The sequence below is a fragment of the Protopterus annectens genome, chromosome 5.part0 (assembly GCF_019279795.1).
Source record: "Protopterus annectens isolate FY-2018-M chromosome 5.part0, PAN1.0, whole genome shotgun sequence".
NCBI classification, from domain to species: Eukaryota; Metazoa; Chordata; order Ceratodontiformes; family Protopteridae; genus Protopterus; species Protopterus annectens.
This window is the reverse complement of record NC_056735.1, coordinates 151,060,512-151,083,794: the sequence shown is the minus strand read 5'-3', so window position 1 is coordinate 151,083,794 and position 23,283 is coordinate 151,060,512. Positions and strand designations below refer to the sequence as shown.

The window sequence follows — 23,283 nt, the reverse complement described above, 5'->3', positions numbered from 1 at the left end:
TCAACAGGTAGATGGGAAAACACCAGTGTTTCATTTTAATTTCATTACCCTCCATTTTTATTTTAGTTATTATTGGCGCGTGATCTGAAATAGTTATTTGGATGCATATCAAAACTTTCAATTAAATGCACATGTTCCCATGAAATATATGTTCTGTCTAGTCTAGACCAGTTTTTGTATATTGTGGAATAATATGCAAAACCAGGCATCTGTGTTGCCAGTTTTCATTCTTCCTCAAGTCCCCTCCCTCTTTTCCCCTTCCTGTCATCTTCTGGAGTGATCTGATGGATGTTTTGGAACCTGTAGTTCCAGATTTGAGCCCTGCTCTAATTTTCTGCTCTTCTATTATACACTGAAATCTTTATGGCAGCAAACTCAATCTGAGATATCGGGGATGGACTAGCTAGGGCATTATGGGTAGAGGGAGGAGCTCAAGACAAGAGTTGAATCCAAAATCTGTAGAATGTGGTTCTATAATCCATACGTTGAGGAAGAATGAAAACACAGATGCCCAGTTATGGTGAGTACATAACTTTAATTTGCATGTTTCAATTGTTCCTGCAGTCTGTCAACCATGGAGTTAGTATATTTAAATAAGGAGGTGTGTGTGTGGATGCAGGTGATGCCCTTTTAAAAAATTGCTTAGGTGTTTCTCTTTTTATACTAACATTTTGTTTTGTGTAGTGGTAGTGACATTACTGGCATTACAGATCCATGACTCATACTTCGGTAATGTAAGTTGTTGCATTATGGAAGATGCCCTTTTGCCCTTTGATGCTGTGTTCTCAGATTTGGTTACGTTAGTGTGGAAAGTGGAGGGATGTCCCCTCGTGTGAAGGTTGTGGGTGGGTAGGTTGCTCTGGCCTCACTGAAAAACATTTTTTTATTTGTATTATATGTGCACATTTAGTGAAGTGGTGTTCAGTACAATAACATTCACTGATCTTTGCTTAAGCCATTCAACTTTAGCAGTCTTGAACCTTCCATTTCTTTCATTCAGGATTTTCTTGAAAACATACTATGCAGATTTTACTGTGTTGTTTAGTATACTTGCTAAAAATCTGACCAAAAGATCTTGTAACCTACATCAGATGATGTATTTTAATTGCTGGGTAGGAAATGAATTCATTTTCCTAGTGTAAAATAAAACTTATCCAAATTCTTTGATGCCATGTGCAAAATCTGTTCAATTCAAATATGTATTAATACTGCATGATACAGGGTTGGGGGTTGCCATGATGGTGTTTACTTCAAGGGCATGAGATACAGGGTTTGATTCTCACCTTTGGGGATAAATTAGCTAGGCTTAAAAATGGCTCACAAGGTCAGTTAGCCTAGTACTTATGCATGAACCCGTGAACCATGGTAGCATGCATATCCTTTGACACAGTTGCTTTCTCTACAAGTTCAGTTAAATTAAGCACTTTTACTTTAAAAATCTAGCAAGTAATATCATTTAACAGACTGAAATGTTTACAGTTTAACTTGCACATCATATGTTATCTCACCATTTGTACTTTTAGCTGCCTCATCTGGCGTTGTTGTCTTAGCAATGTGTGCCTTATTTCTCAGCTCTAATTTTCCTGGCTGAGGCATACTAACTCTTCTATTTATTGGATGAAATGCCTATAGTTTACTAGCTTATTATTGTATTTGAAATGATCATTCCTTCCCAATTAAAGTATTTCATCTATACTTGCACTGACTACAAATGCTCTGTACAGAATGTAATTTTTAACAATAATTGCAAGATATTTGAATGGAGTGAGCTTTTATATTTGTTTGTTTGTGGGTTTTTTGTGTAAATGCACTTTATCTACTGTTATGTCTTTATTGATGTTGATATTGAGATACACCTGAATCTATCTATATGACATTTAAGTACATCCTTGGTCTCAGAGCCTCTAAAGGAATTGTACCTTTTTTTTTTTTTGCATTGCTTATATTCCCAGTCATCCACGTCATTAATGCTATTTAAAAGTGTATGTAATATGTTCATGGGCACATGAAGAAATTCTTCCTTTATACATTGCAGCTGTTGCAACCAGAACATTACTTCAGTACTAGATGCTACTGCTGTTATACTATACAATAGACACTGCCTTAGTACGGATAAAACAGGAGTAATTTAGAACTGACATAGTTTACTCATGAGAAAAAAGTCAGGTGACTAAGTAAATCTTACCTTACAAATGGCTGGGTGGTAATTGTTAGCATTGTATAATTATCATGTATACAAAAAATCTCACTATTTTTTAAACAAATCTGTAGTATCTTGGCACTCTTTCTGGTACATGTCTCTTTGCAAAACATGTTTTAACAGTCATGATAAATTGTAATATTGTACATGCTTATATGACCCTGGTGCTTATGGTTATGCAGGGACACATTTAAATAACTGCCATGAATTTCATTAGGACCTATTTGGTCATATCTTGGAGACCAAGGAGTAACCAGTGACACTGGTAAAACTTTTCCCAAAGTTTGGTGACATCTGAGTTAGTTGTATTAGTTAAAAAAGGGACTTTTGGTGCTGTTCCTTGCTTGGCAGTGTGGAGACTTTGCCTTCATGTAAAATCTCTCCTTTCTGTCCTAAGTAAAGTCATCAAAGTGATCTCTAACATTCCTTTCTTATGGAAGGTTATTGAACAAGTGATTCATGTATAAATGTAATCCTATTTCTTATTACTGCAAGTTTGATTTAAGATTAAGGCTCAGCAGTGAGACTGCCAGTGCATGTTGTCAGTGACTTCTTTATGGTGAGGGTTCAACATAGCTAGCTACAGGCCCCCAAATTTGACTCAGAATGCCAACTCCACCTATCTGGACCTCTTTGAATCTATTAAGATTCAACCCTTTACCCTGATCCTGGGCAACTTTAACTACCCAACCATAGATTGGAAAAACTACTCATTCCAAAATGCAAACGCCCAGAGATTCCTTGATTTTTATCAATGTAAATGCCTTCGAGCAGCTAGTCAATACCCCCACAAGAGGTGATAATATCATGGACTTGGTATTAACCAACATGAGTAACCACTGCAGCACCCCTACAGTATCATCCTCCCTGGTAAGATCTGACCATAAAGCGGTCACTTTCAAAGTCATCATCTCCCCTGACCCCACTCTAGCTAGGGTCAAACAAAAAAAACTTCTCCATAGCTGATTATAACCACCTGATGGATGGTATAAACAGCTTCACAACCCCCTCACCCTCTGTTGGAACTGGCACCAATGCCAAATCTACACCAAAGTACTATACACATACTTATACTGATGCATGGAATCAGAAATACCTGACAGGACAAAATCATCCTCCACAAGGAAGAGTAAATTTGTCTGGTGGACATCTGCAGTAAATAAACTATATAAAAAAAGTTGCTGTCCAAAACCAAGAAGGAGCAGGTGACCAATTGGAAGCACTCTCTCCTTAGCCTGAACAAGCAAATTAGAACACTAGTGAAATCCTTTAAAGCCAACTTCGAGTCCAAATTGGCCACATCTACTAGAGACAGTCATAAGGCCTTCTTCACATATGTCCGCAATCTCAAAGGAAGCACCCAGATCTGTTCAGAACTGGTGGTCAAGGACAGCACATATACAATTGTAGATATAGCCAACCTACTGGCTGACAGATTCAATGAAAACTTCACCCCTCTGTCTGCCCCATCAGTAAATCAGGACATCTCCAGTACCTGCCCCCCTCCCCTTATCTCTAGGAACAGGTCATCACTGCCCTTTCAAAAGCAAAACAATACAGCCTCCATGGGACCCTATAACATCCCAGGCTGTATCCTACATGAACTCAGGCATGAACTTGCAGCACCATTAGGCACTCTATACAACCAAATCCTGAGTACCGGCTTTGTCCCAGCTGAGTGGAGGACAGTCACTGTCATCCCTTTACACAAAGATGGAGCATCCACCGATCGGGAAATTATAGACCCATCAGCCTAACTAGCCTGATTTGCAAGGCTATGGAATGGATTATTATGTACCTCATTAACAGGGATAATGGCAACCTCCAAACACTTGACCCTGCACAGTTTGGCTTTGTCAAGGGAAGGTCATGTCTGTTAAATCTGGTTGACTTCTTTGAGACAGTCACCAAAGCCATGGATGAGGGGAAGACAGTGCACACTGCCTACCTTGACCTGGCCAAAGCCTTTGACACTATTCCCCACTTGGGCATAGTAGACAAACTCTCTCAACTAGGTATCAATCCATATGTGGGTGGCAAACTGGCTCACTGATAGAACCCACCTAATCAAAATAGGGGAAGCCACCTGAAGCAGTAGACCAGTAACGAGTGGCATACCCCAGGGATCGGTCTTGGGGGCTCTGTTATTTGGGATAAACTTTTCTGAGGTGCAGGCCAAAACCAGTGCGCTATGGCTAACCAAGTTTGCAGATGACTGCAAGCTGGGAGTGGTCATCAATTCCCCAACTGATGTGGACGTCCTCCAAGAGGGTCTCTCCCAAACAAATGACTGGTGCTAGAAACATGGCCTCAAGCTGAATGCCAAAAAATGCATCATCGTCATCCCCTTTGGGGAGAGTGATGTCCCCACATATTATCATATTAATAACAATGTCCTAAGTACGCAATCAGACATGAGGGATTTGGGCACCCAGGTTGATAGCAACCTGACTTTTGACCACCATGTTGCTTCCATTGTACGGAAAGCTTTCTATATGGCGCACCTCATAAGTAAGGGTATCTCGTCCAGGGACAAGGAGGTCATAACATCCCTGTATTCTTTCCTTATAAGGCCAATTATTGAGTACAGTGCCCCCTTTGGCATGTACCTCGCAAAACACATGCAGCAGCTGGAGAGACCACATAGGTTCCTCACCAGAAGAATCCAGGCCTCAAACATCTACCCTACACAGATAGGTTAAAAGCCCTGTCCCTCTACTCAGTTTCATACAGACTCTTCAGAGGTGACCTCTATCTGGCATACAAAGCAATCTCAGACCCCGCCTTGACGGGACTGCTGCATATCTGCAAGTCAAGTTCTACTTGAGTAACCCACACGTGCAACCTCGACCTGGTCTTTGACATCAATAGGACTTGTTGGCAGGACAGATTTGTGTCCCAGAGACTCTCCCATCTGTGGAATAGACTCCCTCTCCACATCAAGCAGAGCACCTCATTATCCCTTTTTAAGCTCAACCTGGATAACTGGATGGGAAACAGAAAATACACCCCGGGATTCCACCTGTGTCCCTGCTGGACAAGGACTTTGGGTGCTGACTTGTCTAAACATGGGCTAAACTCTTGGCTAGGCTTATAAGGGCCTCAGGGCAAATAGCCTAGTAACCTCCTATGATCCTTTGATCCAGGTATAGTAAATATTGGTTTTCCTTGGTGACTCAGTGTGTTTTAACACCATGAATAATGGTATTTTGACTGAGTTCCTTCAGACCCATTACAGCCTTACTTCCACAGTGCATAATAGGCTGTTACGTCTTGGGTTACTCTTAAGAGAATGGTTGCTGTTTTTAATACTTCCAACAGCCTAGTACTGACTTGCTGTATTCCTAGGATTTAATTCCTGCACTATTACTGTTCACACTGTATCTGCTGTCACTTAGGGAGTTCATTCAAGTTTTCAAGTTTGATGTATCTGCTATCACTACTGTGCTGGTTGACCTCAACTATATGTCTTCTTTTCTCAGCAAACTATGTCTAATTATAGTACCGTAGAAGATTTCTTAGATTCCACCCTTCACTGGATGATTCTTGCTCATCTGAAATGCAGTCAGGCAAAACCAGAAGCAGTCTTAGTATATGCCACTGTCTAAGTGTCACATCTCCCTTTCCTTTCTCCCCTTATTTTTATGGGAGAAATACAATCAGACTATTTTCTTATTTAAATCATGATTGGTGACATATGTGCACTTAACAACCAGGTGTCAGCTGTACATCTTATTTTGATTTAATCAGGCACCTGATTTCATCATCAGACTTGCAAATGGTGTTTCCCTGTCTTGATTATTATAACACTGCTTACCTTGGGCTTAGCAAAGGGGACTTGGCTAATCTATAAGTTGTACAGAATTTGTTTGCCAGGTTTGTGGCTGGTAGTTCTCAGTATAGCTATTTTATTCCTATGCTCTGGTATCTTCACTGGTTAACAGTTACTGCCAGGTCTGTCTTTAAGATTCTAATGCTAACCTTGTGATTCTTACTGAAGCTGGGTCCATGCCTGTCTGTCTGAAATAGCTTCAGGCACCATATTCCAGACTGAGGTCTCTCAAAGCATTGGGTGAGGAGTTGGTAGTTTTTCTCAGGGCCTACCTAGAAACGCATAGTAAGCAATCTTTTGCCTACTTAATCTCTGGCCTGTGAAATCAGCAACCTTCCCTGATACATGAATGTAGTACTGAGGCCTACTTCTGAAGGTCCCATAAATATAATTTATTTAGAAGAGGCTACTGAAGCCCACTTAGCTTTTTTTTATTACTACCATGTTTCATTATTTATTATATTTTAGCCGTGTTGAGTTACTGACCTGCCAGCTACTATCGTTTTTCTTTTTATTTGTGAGGTGTATAAGTTTAGGTCCTCGTAGTTAATCTTTCCTTTAGCTACAATGTGTTTTTCTCAGTTGCTTTCTACTATCTTTATCTGTTGAAAATTGTTATAATGGTATAACATAAAGGATATGTGTCTCTTAGGGAGTATGATGTCCCTACAAAAAAGTTTCTAATGTTATTCATTGATTTTTGTTCGTCTTAATACTTTTACATGTTTTATTTTGTTTTAGCCATTTTAGTGCTTTGTTTGCTTATCTTAGTTCAGTAGTTTCTGTACTGTACAGTTCATCTCTCCACAAATCCAAGTTGTTGTGGATGGAATCAGCTCCCATCTTGGGAGCCCCAAGTTTTTAAAGCTGAAGGCCTGTTTATAATCTCCTGTGTCACATATTTAAAAAAGTATCATGGTTAAGTACTTTACGTATTGTTACATTTGAAAGAAATTGGTAGCTAGTATCTCAGACACCTTGCCATTTATATAAGTGAAATACCTTGCAAGTATGGTCAATGACAGGAATGTGGTTGATTTATCTAGGAATAACTCTGTGGCACACAAGATGGACCATGTAATGTAGCTAAGGTGTTTTCTGACATTGCAGATCTGAAATCAGAAATCTGCATCACTGGAAAAACTATAGCAGCCTACTCTGTACAACTAACAGGAAGCCGGGCAGTTGCATGCTGTGCTATTTCACTCACCAGGATGGATGATTTAGAAAACCGCCAAAGGAGGAGCAGTCTTGGAGTGCTGACTGAATAACTGGTGTGGAAAGAAGACGTGCATTAAACTTTCTACAGAACCAGCTCATAGAGCTCTCCATTTCCCTGCCATAAGCCACTAATACCACTAATCTTCAGCATATGCAACTTTCACATTACCAGATGTTGTACTAAAATAAAAGAGGACAAGAATTTATGTTCTGCAACCAGAAGTTAAACTGTACCAAGATTTCTTTTTGGGATAGTGCAGAAACAGCTACATCTGAAATATTTGTGTATAAGATGCCGCATTAAGAGGCTGAGAAAAGTTTATTGAATGTATTCTAGTAGTCATGATATGGAATGATACGTTACCCAGCCATTGTCATGGTACATTCAGTAAAGAGATGTTCCTCAAGTGCATTTTTGAAGCCTTTAATGGTTTCTAGATTTTTGATGTCTGTAAGCAGGCGATTCCAGGTAGCAGATCCCAGTCTAGAGAACAATCTCATACTTAACAACCATTTTAAATGGAAGGTGTACTAGAATGAAGCTGCTGTCCTGTACTTCTGTGAACATAATGGTTGTCTTGTGAAGATAGTTTCACTCTTAAAAAGGGGGCAGTGACCATGTTTTAGCACCTTGTAAATTAGAATACTTAGAAGGAAAATGGCCTGGTAAGGCACTGAAAACCATCTGCATTTTTTTTTAGAAAATTGCAGTGGTGTATCTGGGGATTCTGCTTGCAGAATGAATCTGCAGATTTTATTCTCAGCAGTCTGTATTCTGTGAGTATTGTGGGCTGAAAGCATAGTGAGAAAAGGAAGGCCATATTTAAGTTTGGGTATTAAAATATTTTTAGCAATGGCCCTGTGAGCAGCAGGTGAAAGGAGGTGACTAATCTTGTAACACAGTTTTAATTGACCAAGAACTTTATTAGTTACAAAATGTGTGTGAGTGGCAAAGGAAAAGCTGGGGTCAAATATTAGGCCTAGGCACCTCTCAGTGACATTAGCTATTCTGTTCCCATTAAGATCTATTACGAGAATAGGAGAAGTAGTGGGTAATTTCTTGACTGAGGCAAAGACTATAACGTTGGTTTTCTAGGGATTAATTAGTAATTTGTTAGTAGTGGACCAGGTGTAAACTGAGTGAAATTGTCCTTTAACTTGTTTTTTAGGTCAGAGTGGCTAGTACTGGGTTGAAGGAGCAGCATATCATCTGCATGCATTATTAATTTAAGATTTGGTAATTCTAAGATGAGATCATTAACAAAAAGAGAATAGAACTTAGCACATACTCTTGCTGTATACCTGTATCAAGTTTACCAGCAGTGGAGGATGAGACATTGCTCTGGACTTGGAAGGTTCTCTCTTAGATAGCTGCAAAATCAGCAGATAGTGCTATGTCATAAGTTGAGTTTTGAGTTGGTTATGGGTGACCATTTCATAAGCCCTTGTCATGTCAATAAAGAGAACTGCAGTAAGGAGTCTTTCATTCAGGTTGCAGTAATGTCAATAACCAGTGTATTGCAAAGACCATGGTGTGTATCACATAACAGGCCATAACTGTTGATATGCTTAAGTAGTTGCTTGTATAAAAGTTTTTCAAATATTTTGGTAATAGGACACAATGTAGAAATAGGTCTATAATACTTCAACCTCTTAGGAGAAGTGACTTTAGGTAGAGGGATTATAGCTGAGTGCTTGAATGCTGGTGGGACAGTGCCTAAGGTAAGAGAGGGAGAGGTTAAAGACGTGAGTAGGGATTTAACTATTTTTTTTTCAGCTGCAAGCCTTAGGAAGGCGTGATGAAAATTTCTAGATTTAGATTCTGAACTGCTAAGTTTGAGAAGTAGGGACTTGGTCTGTTTTACTCAAATTTCAGAGAAGGGAAATGTTGCTGCATAAGAGCCTAGATGCATACCTCTCAACCTGGAAACATCAAAAATCTGGACAAAGGCCATGATAAATAGGTACAAATCTGTACGCTGATTAACATAACATTTGCATACATAATTATGTAACCCCGCCCACTCCAATGGAATTGTGGGATACCAACTTTCAAATGCAAACTGAAGAACAGACAACCAAAATATGGCCCCAGAATCCCCTGCAGCCATTCTAATGTCCCATTACTTGGCTATTTCCCCCCATTTACCATATTTAAAACTTTTATTTTACATTTTATAGCACAAACACTAATACACATCTGCTAAACAAAGAAATGCAGTCTCACAATGAAAATAGACTTAGCATTAAAATTTGTCTGCCATTGACATTCTGTGCATAAGTGAAAAAAAAAAAGAGTAATTCTTTCCAGTATGAACATGAGATGTGCAGTCTTAAACAGTAAAGGGTGGCCTACGTAACAAGTCAAGCTGGAAAGGAAAATAATGTGCCTGGAGCCCTGGACAAAGAATTACTGCAGTTATACATATCAATGTTCAATCTACATCTCACCAAAACACAAAAGAATTTGAAATTGTATGAACTGAAACCAAATTTGTTCTGATGTGAACAAAATGCAACTCGGTACATAACTCAAGCTGAATTCTGATCCCAAATAACTTTTATTCACTGTCACCCATCATCTCTCTTTATTTTCAAGGCACTATTTTTGAAATGGTAAGGCCAACTCCCTGAGACTAAGCAGACTGCTTCAGGGAGGCCCCAGCACCAAGCAGTTGGAGAATGTTATGCAATTATCTACCTGGCATTGCTGTATAAAAATCATCAGGCTAAATGTTGAATGATAAAATAAATAAACATGTGCACCTGACTGCAAATCAATAGTAAAATGAACTGAAGTTATTGTAAGTGTTTGTGTGCATGTGTTAAAGGGAGTTTTTTTTTGTAAGACACCAAAATTATTTCTTTGATATATAGAAAGGGTCAAAAACTTACTTTTGGTTTGAGGGGAGGTTTAAAGCATCAGATTGGAGAAACAATGTTCCTGGATAATGCCAGGTTTTTAAGAGACTATACTAACTTAGGCACTACCACTATGGCCTCAATATCATGTAGTTTGATAAGAAAATTCTCCTTTAGGAATCATCTCTAAAATAATCATTCATTTGACCATCTAATGGCTGAGAACTGCAAGGCAAAGTTCCTTAGGTACAGAAACTGATCGTATACTCTTTAGGACAAATTAATTATATGTTAAGGTTGTACAACCAGCCTCTGAATATGATTTCTGAACTTGCTTTGGAACCTAACCTGGCTCCCAGTACATGACAGTGCCCAAGTACAGCTGATGGAGCTCTGGATATATAAAAAAAAAAAAAAGTGCAATGCAGTTTGACTGTTAAATTCTTCTAACCTTGAACCCTCTGAAACCTTTTGTTTTAATCAACCACATTAAGAAGTTGCACTATAAAGCAAGTTTAACAAAATATGTATGTAACTATGTGAAAAGTAAGCAGAATAATGAGACATTTAACATATGTGAAGTTACTTGACTGCTGCATCTCTTCAAGTAATTGTTGACCAGATTCTGCAGTGAGGGTACAGAGCTAATTACATATCTAACTTCAAACTAGAAGCTAAGGAAGCCTAAGCAATGTCAATTCTAAATGTACTCCTTTATTTTTGTAAACAAATCAAAGGTCATGACTCATGCATATTACAACCAGTAAATATGAATGAATCTAGCTGAAAAATAATTCCTCTGCAAACCACAGATGTCACTCAAACATAAGGACAGCACAGTACACATGCTATTAATTGCAAGTAGAAATTTGTTGAGTGAAATGAGCCAAGTCCAACTCCACAGTTATATTACTTAGTGTGAAAAAGAGACTGGCCGAACAATCAGGTTCACACCCTTTCCACAGCATCCGAATAGGTTCAGAATTTTTTTTCTTCACAAATCTTTTCATATATATATATATATATATATATATATATATATATATATATATATATATATATATATATATATCCTAAGTATGTGTGAAAAAAAGAGTTTAACTCATTCTTCAAAAAGTAAACCATCATCGGACTTATGCTGCAGCAGCAGCTGTTCTTGTTCGTTTGGCTCAGCAAAATATCACATACAGGAATATACAGTTTAATGAGCGAGACAGTAGACTTGCAAATAAAATACACACCAGCTTTCTGAATGCTGCAGCAGTTCTTGTTTGTCACACACACAGGAATACACAGTTCTTGTTCGTTTGGCCCAACACACACATACACATACACACACACACACACACACACACACACACACACACACACACACACACACACACCACCACCCTCCAAGGAAGAATACTTCATTTAGCACAATACCTTAGCGTTGTCTGGATGCCAGCTGTGCAGTATAACTTGCTTGCGTTCGTGGCCAATGGTATGAGTGTAGGAAAATACATTCCAATGTTGTGCATTCACTGTTCGTTTGCATAATTGTAGGAAAATACAGTCCAATGTTGTAGTTCGGCAGCACAGCAGGAAAAAATAAAAGCACTGCATATCAGATGTTGTAGTTGCTGGCAAGCCAGATTTCAAACAGCCAGCCAGCCAGGAAAGCCTTGAGCTCAATTCTGACTGACTGATGTGGCTGACGGTGCTGACGTCATCGCACAAGTGATGACATCAGCTTTGAAAGCGCGGAAAATTTAAAAAACCTGGAAAAAATCGGAAATGAAGGGGTGCCTTTCAGGAATCGTGGCACCTTATTTGGACCCCAAACTCGGTAAAAAACGAGTAATTTGGGACGGTTGGGAGGTCTGCCTAGATGGTATAGATCAGGGGATGAAAGTTCTTGTTCTTCATTGGTCAGGGAGTAAATTGTTGGAAAGGCTTTAGTTATGTTGGTTATAGCAGATTACAAAATGTGAGTATAATGAGTGGAATGATTTAATGCTAAGGGTTTGTTCATGGTAGCTGAAGAGTTATTTAATGCCCCTGTTGCACATTTTATTTTTTTTCCAAAACTGATTGGGCCTAGACCAGGTTGCTTCCTGTGTCTGTCAAAGGTAGAGGGTTTTTGCATTATTTGTTGCAATTCCTGATTCTTTCTTTAAATTCAGAAAAGTTTGGTGTAGCTCTGAAATTGTTAGGATTTATTTTCCATTTCTTCTGAGCTAAATCTCTAGCTTTAACTTTGACTTTGCTCAGGTGTAGTCAGGGGCATTAGTTGAGCATATTATATCTAGTTATTGTTTGAGTATGTCTTACAACACATTTTAAAGGGAGTATTAGCTATGAAGCGTTTAGCATTAAATTTAGAGCTTTGTACTCTGTGATGAAGTGGCACCAATTAAGAGATTTTTATTAAGAAAAAACAACTATCATTTTTCTTTAAGAAATCAAGGTTCCTTGTAAACATCAATGCTGTGTCTTTCTTCATGGCCAGGAGAAATATTACATAGTTTAGCAGCCTCCTGTAAAATGATTCTGATGCATCAGAAATTAGGGTGCTGTGTTTAGTCAAGTTTATATGGGGACTAAAGGAAGAGAACTGCGGGTAATATGAAACTCCACATGTGTCTGTTATTTTAGGTTAAATTTATTGGCCAGTTATGAAGAGCCCATTTTTGTGTGTTCCTTACCAAAGCATTAGATTTACAAACAGCAATGCCTCTTTGTTCTAACAGAGGATTTTAGTCTAGATCATGACCCATCATGGATCACTCAATTCATGCCACTAAAAGGTATGTCAGGGTGCAGAGAATTCTTAACTGTTCTATGTAGGGTTGGTTTTAGAAATGTATAAAGGGATCTGAAATCTAAGGATGCAGGATACACATATGTTTGCTGTAATCATGAAGGAAAGAGCAGACTATATTTTTTGTTCTCACATTTTAGTTTGATCAGTTTTGTTTGTCAAACCACAAAGCAGTGCTTATTGCTATTGTATAGGTAATTAGTTCAAAGTGCAACAAATCTTGGAGGGAAGGCCCTTCAGTTTTCACTGGTCTAGAGTCTAAATCATTTCTAACTTCAGTTAAGAATTACTTTAAAATATGAGATTAAGGTGGTTTATGCAAACTATGTAGTGACTAAATTTAGAGACATGAACATTTTTAAGTTTATATAAGCAATGCAAGACTGTTTTTGGCTATCAGAAAGAGGGGTAGGGCCAGCATACATCTTGGATTTACATCTTTTCAAGCACAAATGGCTAAACTGCAGCCAGGGAAGTACTTGCATATGATTCAAGTCAATGATATTTTTTTTGGGGTCATCTAGGAATAAAGGAGGCTTATGGGTTTTTTACTGGTCAGGTACTGTAAAAGACTTGACAGGGTGAGACATATAAGCAGTACCAAAAGGTTTGCCAAGGCAGGACACAGTGCTAAGGCTTCTTTGTTACCCTTGCCTGTTACTGTAGTACCATTTCAGAAAGTTGCCATGCTTATTGTGGAATCTCTTAGTAGCACAAGAACCACAGGTAAGACGTATATGTTAGTGGTGGTGGACTGTGTCACTGTGTTCCCTGAAGAGGTAGTTTGCTCTCTATTAAGACAAAAAAGTGGCTAGTGCTCTGTTAAATTTTTCAGTAGAGTAGGTTTTCCCGGGGATGTACTGATGGGTAGAGGGGCTAACGCTATATCAGAGCTGCTGTTTCATTTGAAGAAACACTGTAGAGTAAAGCAGTTAAAAATAACTCCTACAGATGTAAACAAGGTATTTGGTGGAGAGGTTTAACTCTTCTCTTAAGGTCATACTGAAAACATCTGAAGACCAAGTTAAGATGGAATCAGAAAAGTACCTGCCCTAACTCCTATTTGCTTAATAGGAGGTGCCCCAAGAATATACTGTTATTTCATCATTTGAGCTACTTTATGGGCATACAGTAAGAGAGCATCTAGACTTATTTCTTAATGAGTTGGGTGGGGAAGGTGATTGCCAAAAAGAGCATTTTGTGAGTATTTAATAAATTTTAGGAATAAGTTTATGGAACGCATGGGGTTGGTACAGGAGCACATAGTTCAAACACAACAGTAGCAAAACGATTATTATGCCCAGAGAGTGAAAACATGAAAATATACTTTAGGACAAACGGTAGAATTGCTTATTCATGTACAGCAGACCTTTCACTATTATAAGGAAGGCACGTTATGTTAATTAAATGGTGGAGTTGCCTAGCAGGAAGCAGAAAGACCAACTTTAGAATGTTAGGTTGTTAAAATATTGAGGCTATGGGGGGAAAGGGGGTCTTGTAACCTTTCTTGAAGCTTGGTGTTGCACTTCAATGAATGAGGCAGTCTAGTCACAGCAGCTGTCCCGTAGCCTGCTATAAGAAATCTGAGCAGTATCACAGGAGTTTAGGGACATGTTCATTGCTAAACAAGGGTGTATCCAACTGGTAGAGCAACACTTAGGTACAACTACCATGTAAAAAGGCAGGGTTAACTACTAAGGTAAAAAGATGTCAGGTAGAGATGGAGATAAGCTTTTGCTATAATATCTAAAATGTACAAGGCCTTCCACAAAAGAGAATTAGGTGATTTAACTACAGAAATCCAGTTTTTCCCAAGCAACATTTCTTGTGTGTCTTCTAACAGCAGGGGTCCCACAAGGTTCAATACGGGGTTCTCTCTTATTCTCACTATATATTAAAGGTCTCCACTAGGATCTACCTCAGATTAACTGTATAATTTCCATAAATGACATTGTCCTTATCATGTACAACAAAAGGTCATCCATTCTGAACAGTGAACTTCAGAAGGATTTTGCAGTTGTATGGAGTTAAGATTTGTGGACCATGAGGTGAGGCTTGATGGCATAATCATCCAGTGGCTACCTTGCCAAGCATCTCTGCCTACCACTGCACAACACTCTTTCTGCAAGCCCTGGCTACCCCAAAGACTCCTCAAAAAATATTTTCTGCACATTCCCTTCTGCAAGATATGCATCCCATCCAAACTGCCAGCACTTTCAGACACCAGAACTACTAATCAAACTCAGGTCATAGTCAGGGATTTACCTCTCTGTGCCTCTGGATGTAGTATGGAATTGTTTGCTGAAGCCATGCTCACTGTTTCCTTGATAATATCAATATCTTTACCATGGAACAGAACTGTCTGTGCATTCTACTAGCGTGTTTCAAAGGAAATCTGTATTCTATTTGTCTTTGAAACCTGTCTAACCTCCATAATGTGTAGTAAACCAGAGCTGCAGCTGCTATCTTATTCTTAATTTTTGTCTAAGACTTTTATATGGACTTGAGAAATATCAGTAATGTCTGTGAAGTATACTGAACCAGAGATGCTTCTGTTACTGTCCTTTGCTTATCTTTTGTCTGGGTCTGTTATTTGCACTTGGGAATATATACATATCCACACACACACACACACACACACACACACACACACACACACACACACACACACACACACACACACACACACACACAAATTTTCAATGTGATCACTGGTTAACACTTCATTAAACTGTATTAGCAGTCTTTATGAATCCTCACATAACAAGAGCAATGAATACTGTCCTTTTGTGCCTTTCATTTTTTTATATTTTTTATTATTTGTGAAGTATTGGCATTCTTACTTTTATTCTTTTCATTATTCAAAGGGGTATGGTCCTATTGGTACTTGACTTCTTTTGAACAACCTCAAATCTTGGTCCTACTATAGAAACTCTTTATTTGGCAAACTGTGGCAGCATGTGGGATACTGACCTTGAATGGTTTTAGAATGAGTATTTATGTTACTCAAAGGTTCTTAGGTAAATGCTAGGCTCACTGCCATTGCAGGCCATTTTATGCCCAGCCACTTTCCCTTTCGGTGCTCAAATTAAGTTATCCCATTTGGATATAAATTGACCTTACCCATCCTATGGTCCATAATTATATATTACTCCTAATGAGAATAATTGGCATCATACCATAGCTAATTTAAGGGGACCCATGCATTGGATAAAGCATTTAGGAGCTGCTTCGGTTCATTATCTCATTTGGATATAGATTAGCCTTACCTATCCCATGGTCGATAATTATATATTGCTCATAATGAGAATAGCTGGCATCATACCCTAGCTAATTTGAGGGTACCTGTGCATTGGATAAAACATTTAGGAGCTGCCTCTGTTCATTATGAGGGCTTTCTACATTATTTGTTGTACTAATAGCATATGAGTTTGCTGAATGGTATAGTTTATGGCTGTGAGGCAAAGCTATAAATAGTTAAGTTGGCACCCTGGAAAATCCCCCATTACCCCCCTGAACCAACTGAGGACAAAAAGTTAATGACTCCTCTGAAATTATTGATGACATCACAAACTCTTATATGACCTCCAGCATTGTGCTACAACCAGCTGCCCAAGAGCCATTGACATACAATACCGATCACAGCTCGCTAGCCTCCCCATTTGTCTTTACAACACCCTAGTCACGATTCTGGTGTAAGATAAGAAAATAGTGCCTCTTCGTATGTGTCAGTCCCTCAGGGTGCTTGACTCGCTTCTGTTTTTCATCCATACGAATAACTGCCAGATACCCCACTAAGTTGATGATGCAACACTGCTCTGTTCAGGCTGTTCTGTATCTGCTATGCAATCAGTTCTCCAGCATGGATTGAACTTTCTTCAAAACTCAGACCTGTACCTAAACATCACCAAATCAAAATGCATACGATCTGGGAATAAACTAGACTTGCTTATTACCTCTTTGAAATAGTCACTCATTCAAGCTTTGAAATCTTTTAATGTTCTTGAGGTTATTTTGGACCATGAACTAAAATTTGATTTCTGTATCAAATCCTTGGCATTATAAAAATGAATCTGAAGCTTAGCATGCCATACAAGGCTAAGACTTTTATTACTGATTATAACAGATTAGATACAATGCATGCTTTCCTACTCTGCAACCTCTTCTCTACTTACCATGTACTAACTAACCTTCTTAGTACCATCCCATGCCTACATTAGGTAGCCTATAACAGGGCTCCTTGCTTTGCTGGTGGTTTATCTTCCAGCTTTCACATTGTGAAGCCTTATACAAGCTTAGCTAGGTGGTCTTGGTCACTTTCCTCAACCGATACACATTTACAATAAATCAATCCATCTTCCAGTGTACAGGGAGACTCAAACTATAGAAAAACAAGGAGAAAAATGTTCCTGTTAAACAGAACATACCTCCAAATAAGTCAAGGCTTCAAAATGGTCATCAGGTCTCACCTAGCCAGCAACAGATACTGTAATTCTGAAGCTGCTTAACTTTGGGTTTTCTTGCTTTGCATTCTCATACAGTGATTTTTAATTTGATTTAAATAAATATGATATTTCCTAGACTAGCTGCTCAGATTTATTATTGATTAAAATGTTACATACTTCTCATCTTGCAAGATTATGCATTCCCATATGGATTATGTCTCCTTTTGTTTGACTTCTGGAAGTGCCTATTTCTTGCTGCAGTTCTGTATGCTTCCAGAGAAAGAAGAACTGGAAATCTTGTGTGAGATGATGGAGCACTCCCTGCACATCTATGCAGACTTTCATTATTGGAATAATGATCAGTTATCGGAATTCTACATCGAGCCATGTAGGCCCACACCCAAATACTTTTAGCAATTGTTCTTGCAGCTACATGGTGCTAAAGTGACTCTGTCTGTGATCTTCTGTAATAAGTTTTTGCTATTCAGCATCAAAGAGATAAATAAGTATAATAGCAAACAGCTGTTGATATGAACAATATGTGCTTATCTTACTCTTTCCTTTAATAATAACCTGTATGATATATGCTTTGCTAAACAGTCAACTAAATGAAGCTGTTAGTCACCATGAACGAGAGATTTCAAGGCTTCGGCAGCAGCTGGATGAAACTAATGAGGAGCTTACAAACACAGGCAGAGCTCAGGAAATAGCAATGCGTGAAAATGATAAGCTACAGGATCAGCTTTCTAAAGCGAAACAAGAAAATCAGGTAACCACCAAGCAATATGCTATTTTAATAGTACTAGGATTACAGTAACATTTATGGGTCTGGACAAATTTTGTTGTTTCCATTATATCAAATAACTGTCTTAATGTTCCTTGTGTAAAAAAGAGTAGAAAGCAGCATTTTTCTTCATCTCTTCTGTGTTTCAAACTACTAAATAAGACTACTTATGAAACAGAAATATTGCATTTGCTAGTGGTTGTATTAGACTAGGCCCTCAATGGCCAACTCCAGCACTTATAACAAAAACCAACCTAGGAACGGTTTTAACATAGGTCAAGATAGGTGTTCAGTGTTATTGCTGAACTACAAACCTCTCCCCTATCTCGACCCATGTTAAAACCCGTTCCTAGGTTGGCTTTTGGTGTTCGATATTACCGTTTTCGAACTTCCGTGTTTGACAAAAGTGCAGTCGACGGAGTTCGCTTTGAACATCTAATAGTAAACCATATATATATATATATATATATATATATATATATATATATATATATATTCATATATTTTCTGTCTGATTGTTAGCTGCTGTTCTTGTTGTTGATCTTATTGTCACAATGTCTTCCAAAGATAAAACCCTCTGGGTTTAAAAAATGCCAGAACTGAGGACAAAAAATGTCCATTACTGATAGGCATACTATTTGTGTATACTGTTTAGGAGCTATCCATCTCCAGGAGTCCTGTTCAATCTGTCACTCTTTCAATCACAGGGCTCTTTTGGAGAGAAAAAAATAACTTGATTCTAAGACGTCTGTTGAAAATCCCCTTCACCGAAGCATTACAAGAAGGTCCGGGTTCTTCTAAGTCTGACCAGTCTCCCTCATCAAAATCAGACAAGTTGGGGAAGAGATCTTCCTCTTCCAGTGCTCTGTCGGAGTCTTCTAAAAAGATTTCCAAAGTTTCCTCTCTGGTTCCTAAACCTGTCGGATCCGAGAGGCCTACTTCTTCGGCTCCATTAGTTTCAGTGCCAGTGGAGTTGAAGTTGTGGAGCCGGTTCCCTGACTTGCAATTGGTATCCTGTACTCTCAGGTCACCTTTGCTCCATCCTTCTAAATCTCCTGCCCCCTCGATTCAGTCTTCCAGGAGCCTGTCGTACAATGATGTGGATTGAGTGGTGCAGAGGCTGCTAAGGACACCAGCACTCACCAAGTTGTTATCAGATCCAACCCCGAGGGCTTCAGATCCGACCGAATCCTCCCTTTCTGCATCAATTCTTCCTCTGATCCAGTCTTGGACCTTGGAGCCAGAATGTCCGGAGCTGATATTGGTGGAACCGTTGTAACCAAGACCTATCTCAGGATCTTTGGATCCAAACATTGCTTCAACATCCTCTGCTCCACTGGAACTCGAGGAGTCTAGGAGCCGACGCTCTCCAGTCGGGTCCGGGGAGGGGAGTCAGATTGGACAGTTGTCAGATCTGACTTTGCCTCACGGGCATCGGCTCGGCTGAGCTTAGCTCCTACCTTAGCCTCAGAGGCATCTTCCATAATTCTGGGCATCCCCTCTGGTTCTTTGGAACTGGGGGGTTCCTCAGACCTGGGGCAGGGGGCTTTTGGGGTGATGAGGAGAGTGCTGACCCCACAGGCAGCTCCACTCTCATCTCTGGACATTCTTCCCCCAAAGGCACCAGTGTCTGCTTCTATACCCTTGCTTCCACAGGGATGCGGAGATCCTAGGCCTCAGGACACCTCACTGGGTGCTCCCCACTCTTCCGAAACTTCCCCAAAGTACCCCTCTGAAGAGGTCCCTCATAAAAGGTTATGCAAGAGGAAGCATTTAGACTTCACACAGGAGTTTGTCATTTCAGATATGGACCTCGATGAAGCTGAAGGGTCCCCACAGTCACATCCTGATGATGTCTCCTTTGGAAACATCTTAGACATACTTAAACAGAGAGGTGGCTGGAAGGCCACCAAACCATCAGCAGAGGAGTCCGTATACGTGAAGGCTTTCGGATCTCCCCCTTCCTCCACTTGGGTGTCTCTGCCTTTCGATGAACTTATGAACTTAGTTCCTCGAATGGCAAGGGAGTCTCCAGATTCAGTGGAACCTGTTCCTCAGAGGCCAAATAAGTTCATCACCTCACCATCAGACAAAAAGTTCTTAACTAAGGGAGTCCCAGTAGATGCTATGGTGGTGACAGCAGCCACCAAGAAGGAACTCTCAGAGACGTCTTCTTTTGTCCATCCACCAAACAAGGAGTCTGTTATGATGGACAGATATGGAAAGCATATTCTTTCTTCAGTGACATTTGCCCTTAGATTGCTGAATTACCTGACTCACTTTACTGGACTACAGAGAGATCACCTAAAGGACCTAGGAGATACCCTCCAAGGTTCAGTAGCTGAAGGGGTGTCAGAGAAGGTTTCTTCTCAGCTTTCCACCTTAAATTCAGTGGTCAACTCCTCCATGAAGCTGATTTCTTATGCAGCAGATGGAGTGTGCAGGGCAGTGGGTAAAGGAATTTCCCTAAGGAAACATTCCTGGATGCGCTTATGTGACTTTGTGAAGCCCTTTAAAATCTTTCTTTGTGAATGCCCCATTTGATGGCTCATCTCTGTTCGGGCTTAAAGTCAAGGGCACACTAACCATATGTGAGCAAGAAGGAAAGACTCTGTCTGCCGTAGGAGTTTGCTTTTCCCTACTTACCAGACCTTATCCCAAAGGTCAAAAAGGAAGTGGGAAAATGTGGTTTTGAAAATTCCAGAGGGCTTTCTAGGGCACATTCTTCCCCCAGGGGCAGAGGGGGAAGTGGTAATGTAAGACACCGACCATATGGCAGAGGGGATCCGCAGAATTAGAACAACAGGGAATCCTTCCCTGGTAAGCCTTTTCAGCGCTTCTGAAGGGAGGCCCACCTGTCCATCTCTGGAGGCAGTCGGAGGCTGCTTATTTTTGTACCCAAAAGCCTGACAAACAATAACAAAAGACAAGCGGGTACAAGAGGTTACTCCATAAACTTTTCCTTCCCCATCCAAAACATTAAAAAAATTCTGGATGTTCCACCCAGTCAAAGGGAACAGGCAACTTTAGAAATTCAAAAGTTGCTAGACAAAAGAGTCATCTAAACAGTCCCCACAGACCAAATAGGATCCGGAACTTACTCAAGATTCTTTTCAGTTCCAAAGAAAACAGGGGGCTGGAGACCACTTCTGGATCTCAGCAACTTAAACAAATCTGTAAGAAAGTTCAAGTTCCGGGTGGTAACACTGCAGTCACTACTCCCTTTTCTGGGAAAAGACAATTGGATGTGCTGAATAGACCTCCAAGATGCGTACTACCACATAAAAATTGACAGGTGATCCAGGAGACACATGCGCTTTTGGCTGGGAGCCAGCCACTACCAGTTTCAAGCTCTGCCTTTTAGCCTCACTACAGCCCACAAAGTGTTCACCAAGTGTATGACAGTAGTCATGGCTCACTTGAGATGCCTAGGATTCTGAGTGTTTCCATACTTAGATGACTGGCTCCTAACCACCACCACCGAGCATCTGTTAACAGAAACGAGAGACACAACCTTGAAGCTCTGCTGTCACCTAGGAATCACAATAAACTATGAAAAATCTGCCTTGCTGCCATCTCGGTGTATTGTTTTTATAGGAGCAGAATTAGATACAGCAAAGATGATGGCCAAACTTCCTCCAGAACGGGTACAAGTTCTACAACGTCAGGTCTTAAACCTTCTTTCCAAGAAAAAAGCGCAAGCAAGGACAGTCTTAAAAGTCTTGGGAACCATGGCAGCAGCAATAACCTTGATTCCATTAGCATGTCTGCATATGAGAATTCTCCAGTGGCTACTGTCCATTCAGTGATCGATGCAAGAACCACCCATGTCCCACAAAATATTGATAAAGGAATCTTGCAAAAAAGACCTTCATTGGTGGCTTTACTCACTCATGTGACTCTAGGTCCCCCCTTTGTACTTCCCCAACCATTAGCCACAGTGACCACGGATGCCTCTCAGATGGGGAGGGGGGCATTATCTGGGAAAGACAGTCCAAGGCACTTGGCAGGATCATGAGGCCCATTTGCACATCAGTGTCCTAGAGATGAGAGTGGTGCTTTTAGCATTGCAAGCATTTCAGGACTCTCTTCCACTGGGAACTATTGCAATACAAACACACAACATGTCAGTTGTATGGTACATAAACAAACAAGGAGGAGCCAGATCTTACAGTCAGGAGGCCCTGAGAGTATGGCATTGGGCAACCTTCTTCCAATGATTTCTGATAGCAACACACATCCCGGGGAAATCTAACATGATTGCAGACAAACTCAGCAGAGCGATTCTGATGCCTCATGAGTGGTCTCTAAAACAGGAAGTGGTGGAAAAGATTTTCCGCAAATGGGGCCAGCCTTGCTGTGACTTTTTTGCAACATCCATGAATGCCAAATGCAGCAGCTAGTTTGCCCTGATCCCTCCGTCGGGGGAGTTATCAAGGGATGCACTTGTACACGATTGGCCCTCGGGTCTCCTCTACACTTTTCATCCATTCCCATTGATACATATAGATCTTCAGAAAGCCAATTATTTGGGAAGGGACTTGATACTCATCGCCCCATACTGGCCTTGCCAAATCTGGTTCCCCTTTCTGTGGCCTCATTTCCAGGAGGAGCCTTGGATCCTAGACCCAGTTCCAGACATTCTGACTCATACATCAGGAGCACTCCATCCCTCCCTTCAAACTCTCAAGTTGACAGCTTGGCTTCTCCGATTACAATCATAGCCAGGCTCATAACCTTTCTTCATCAGTAAAACGCATACTAATTTCTTCTCATAAGGCTTCAACAAGAAATATATATAAAAGCAATGGAAAAGATTCTCATTATGGGTTTCTAATAATCATATTGACCCGTTTTCTTCCCCAGTAGGTTCCATCCTAGAATTCTTGACAAAACTATTCAGTGAAGGAGCAGCCGCAGCTACTATTAGAGTTCAGTTAGCAGTGATATCCAGTTTCCATTTAGGTGAATCAGGCCTCAATATTATGTCTCACGGACTATGCAAAGCCTTTCTTAAAGGTACTTTTTTGTTAAGACCACCTATTAAAGACGCTGCTGCACCATGGGACATAAATTTTGTTTTATCCCATTTAATTTTCCCCCCGTTTGAGCCAGCATCATCCTGTGAACTCAAAT

The 23,283-nt window shown here is 40.0% G+C and overlaps 1 protein-coding gene across 1 annotated transcript in view; it reads left to right on the top strand.

Moving 5' to 3' along the window:
• The window catches only part of TSGA10 (testis specific 10), a 1,008,750-nt gene that overhangs the window by 633,062 nt on the left and 352,405 nt on the right, over positions 1-23,283 (top strand). Inside the window, exon 13 of the mRNA XM_044071816.1 lies at positions 17,964-18,132. Within this exon, the coding sequence (XP_043927751.1) occupies positions 17,964-18,132 (169 nt within the window). The remainder of the gene's footprint in view (positions 1-17,963; positions 18,133-23,283) is intronic.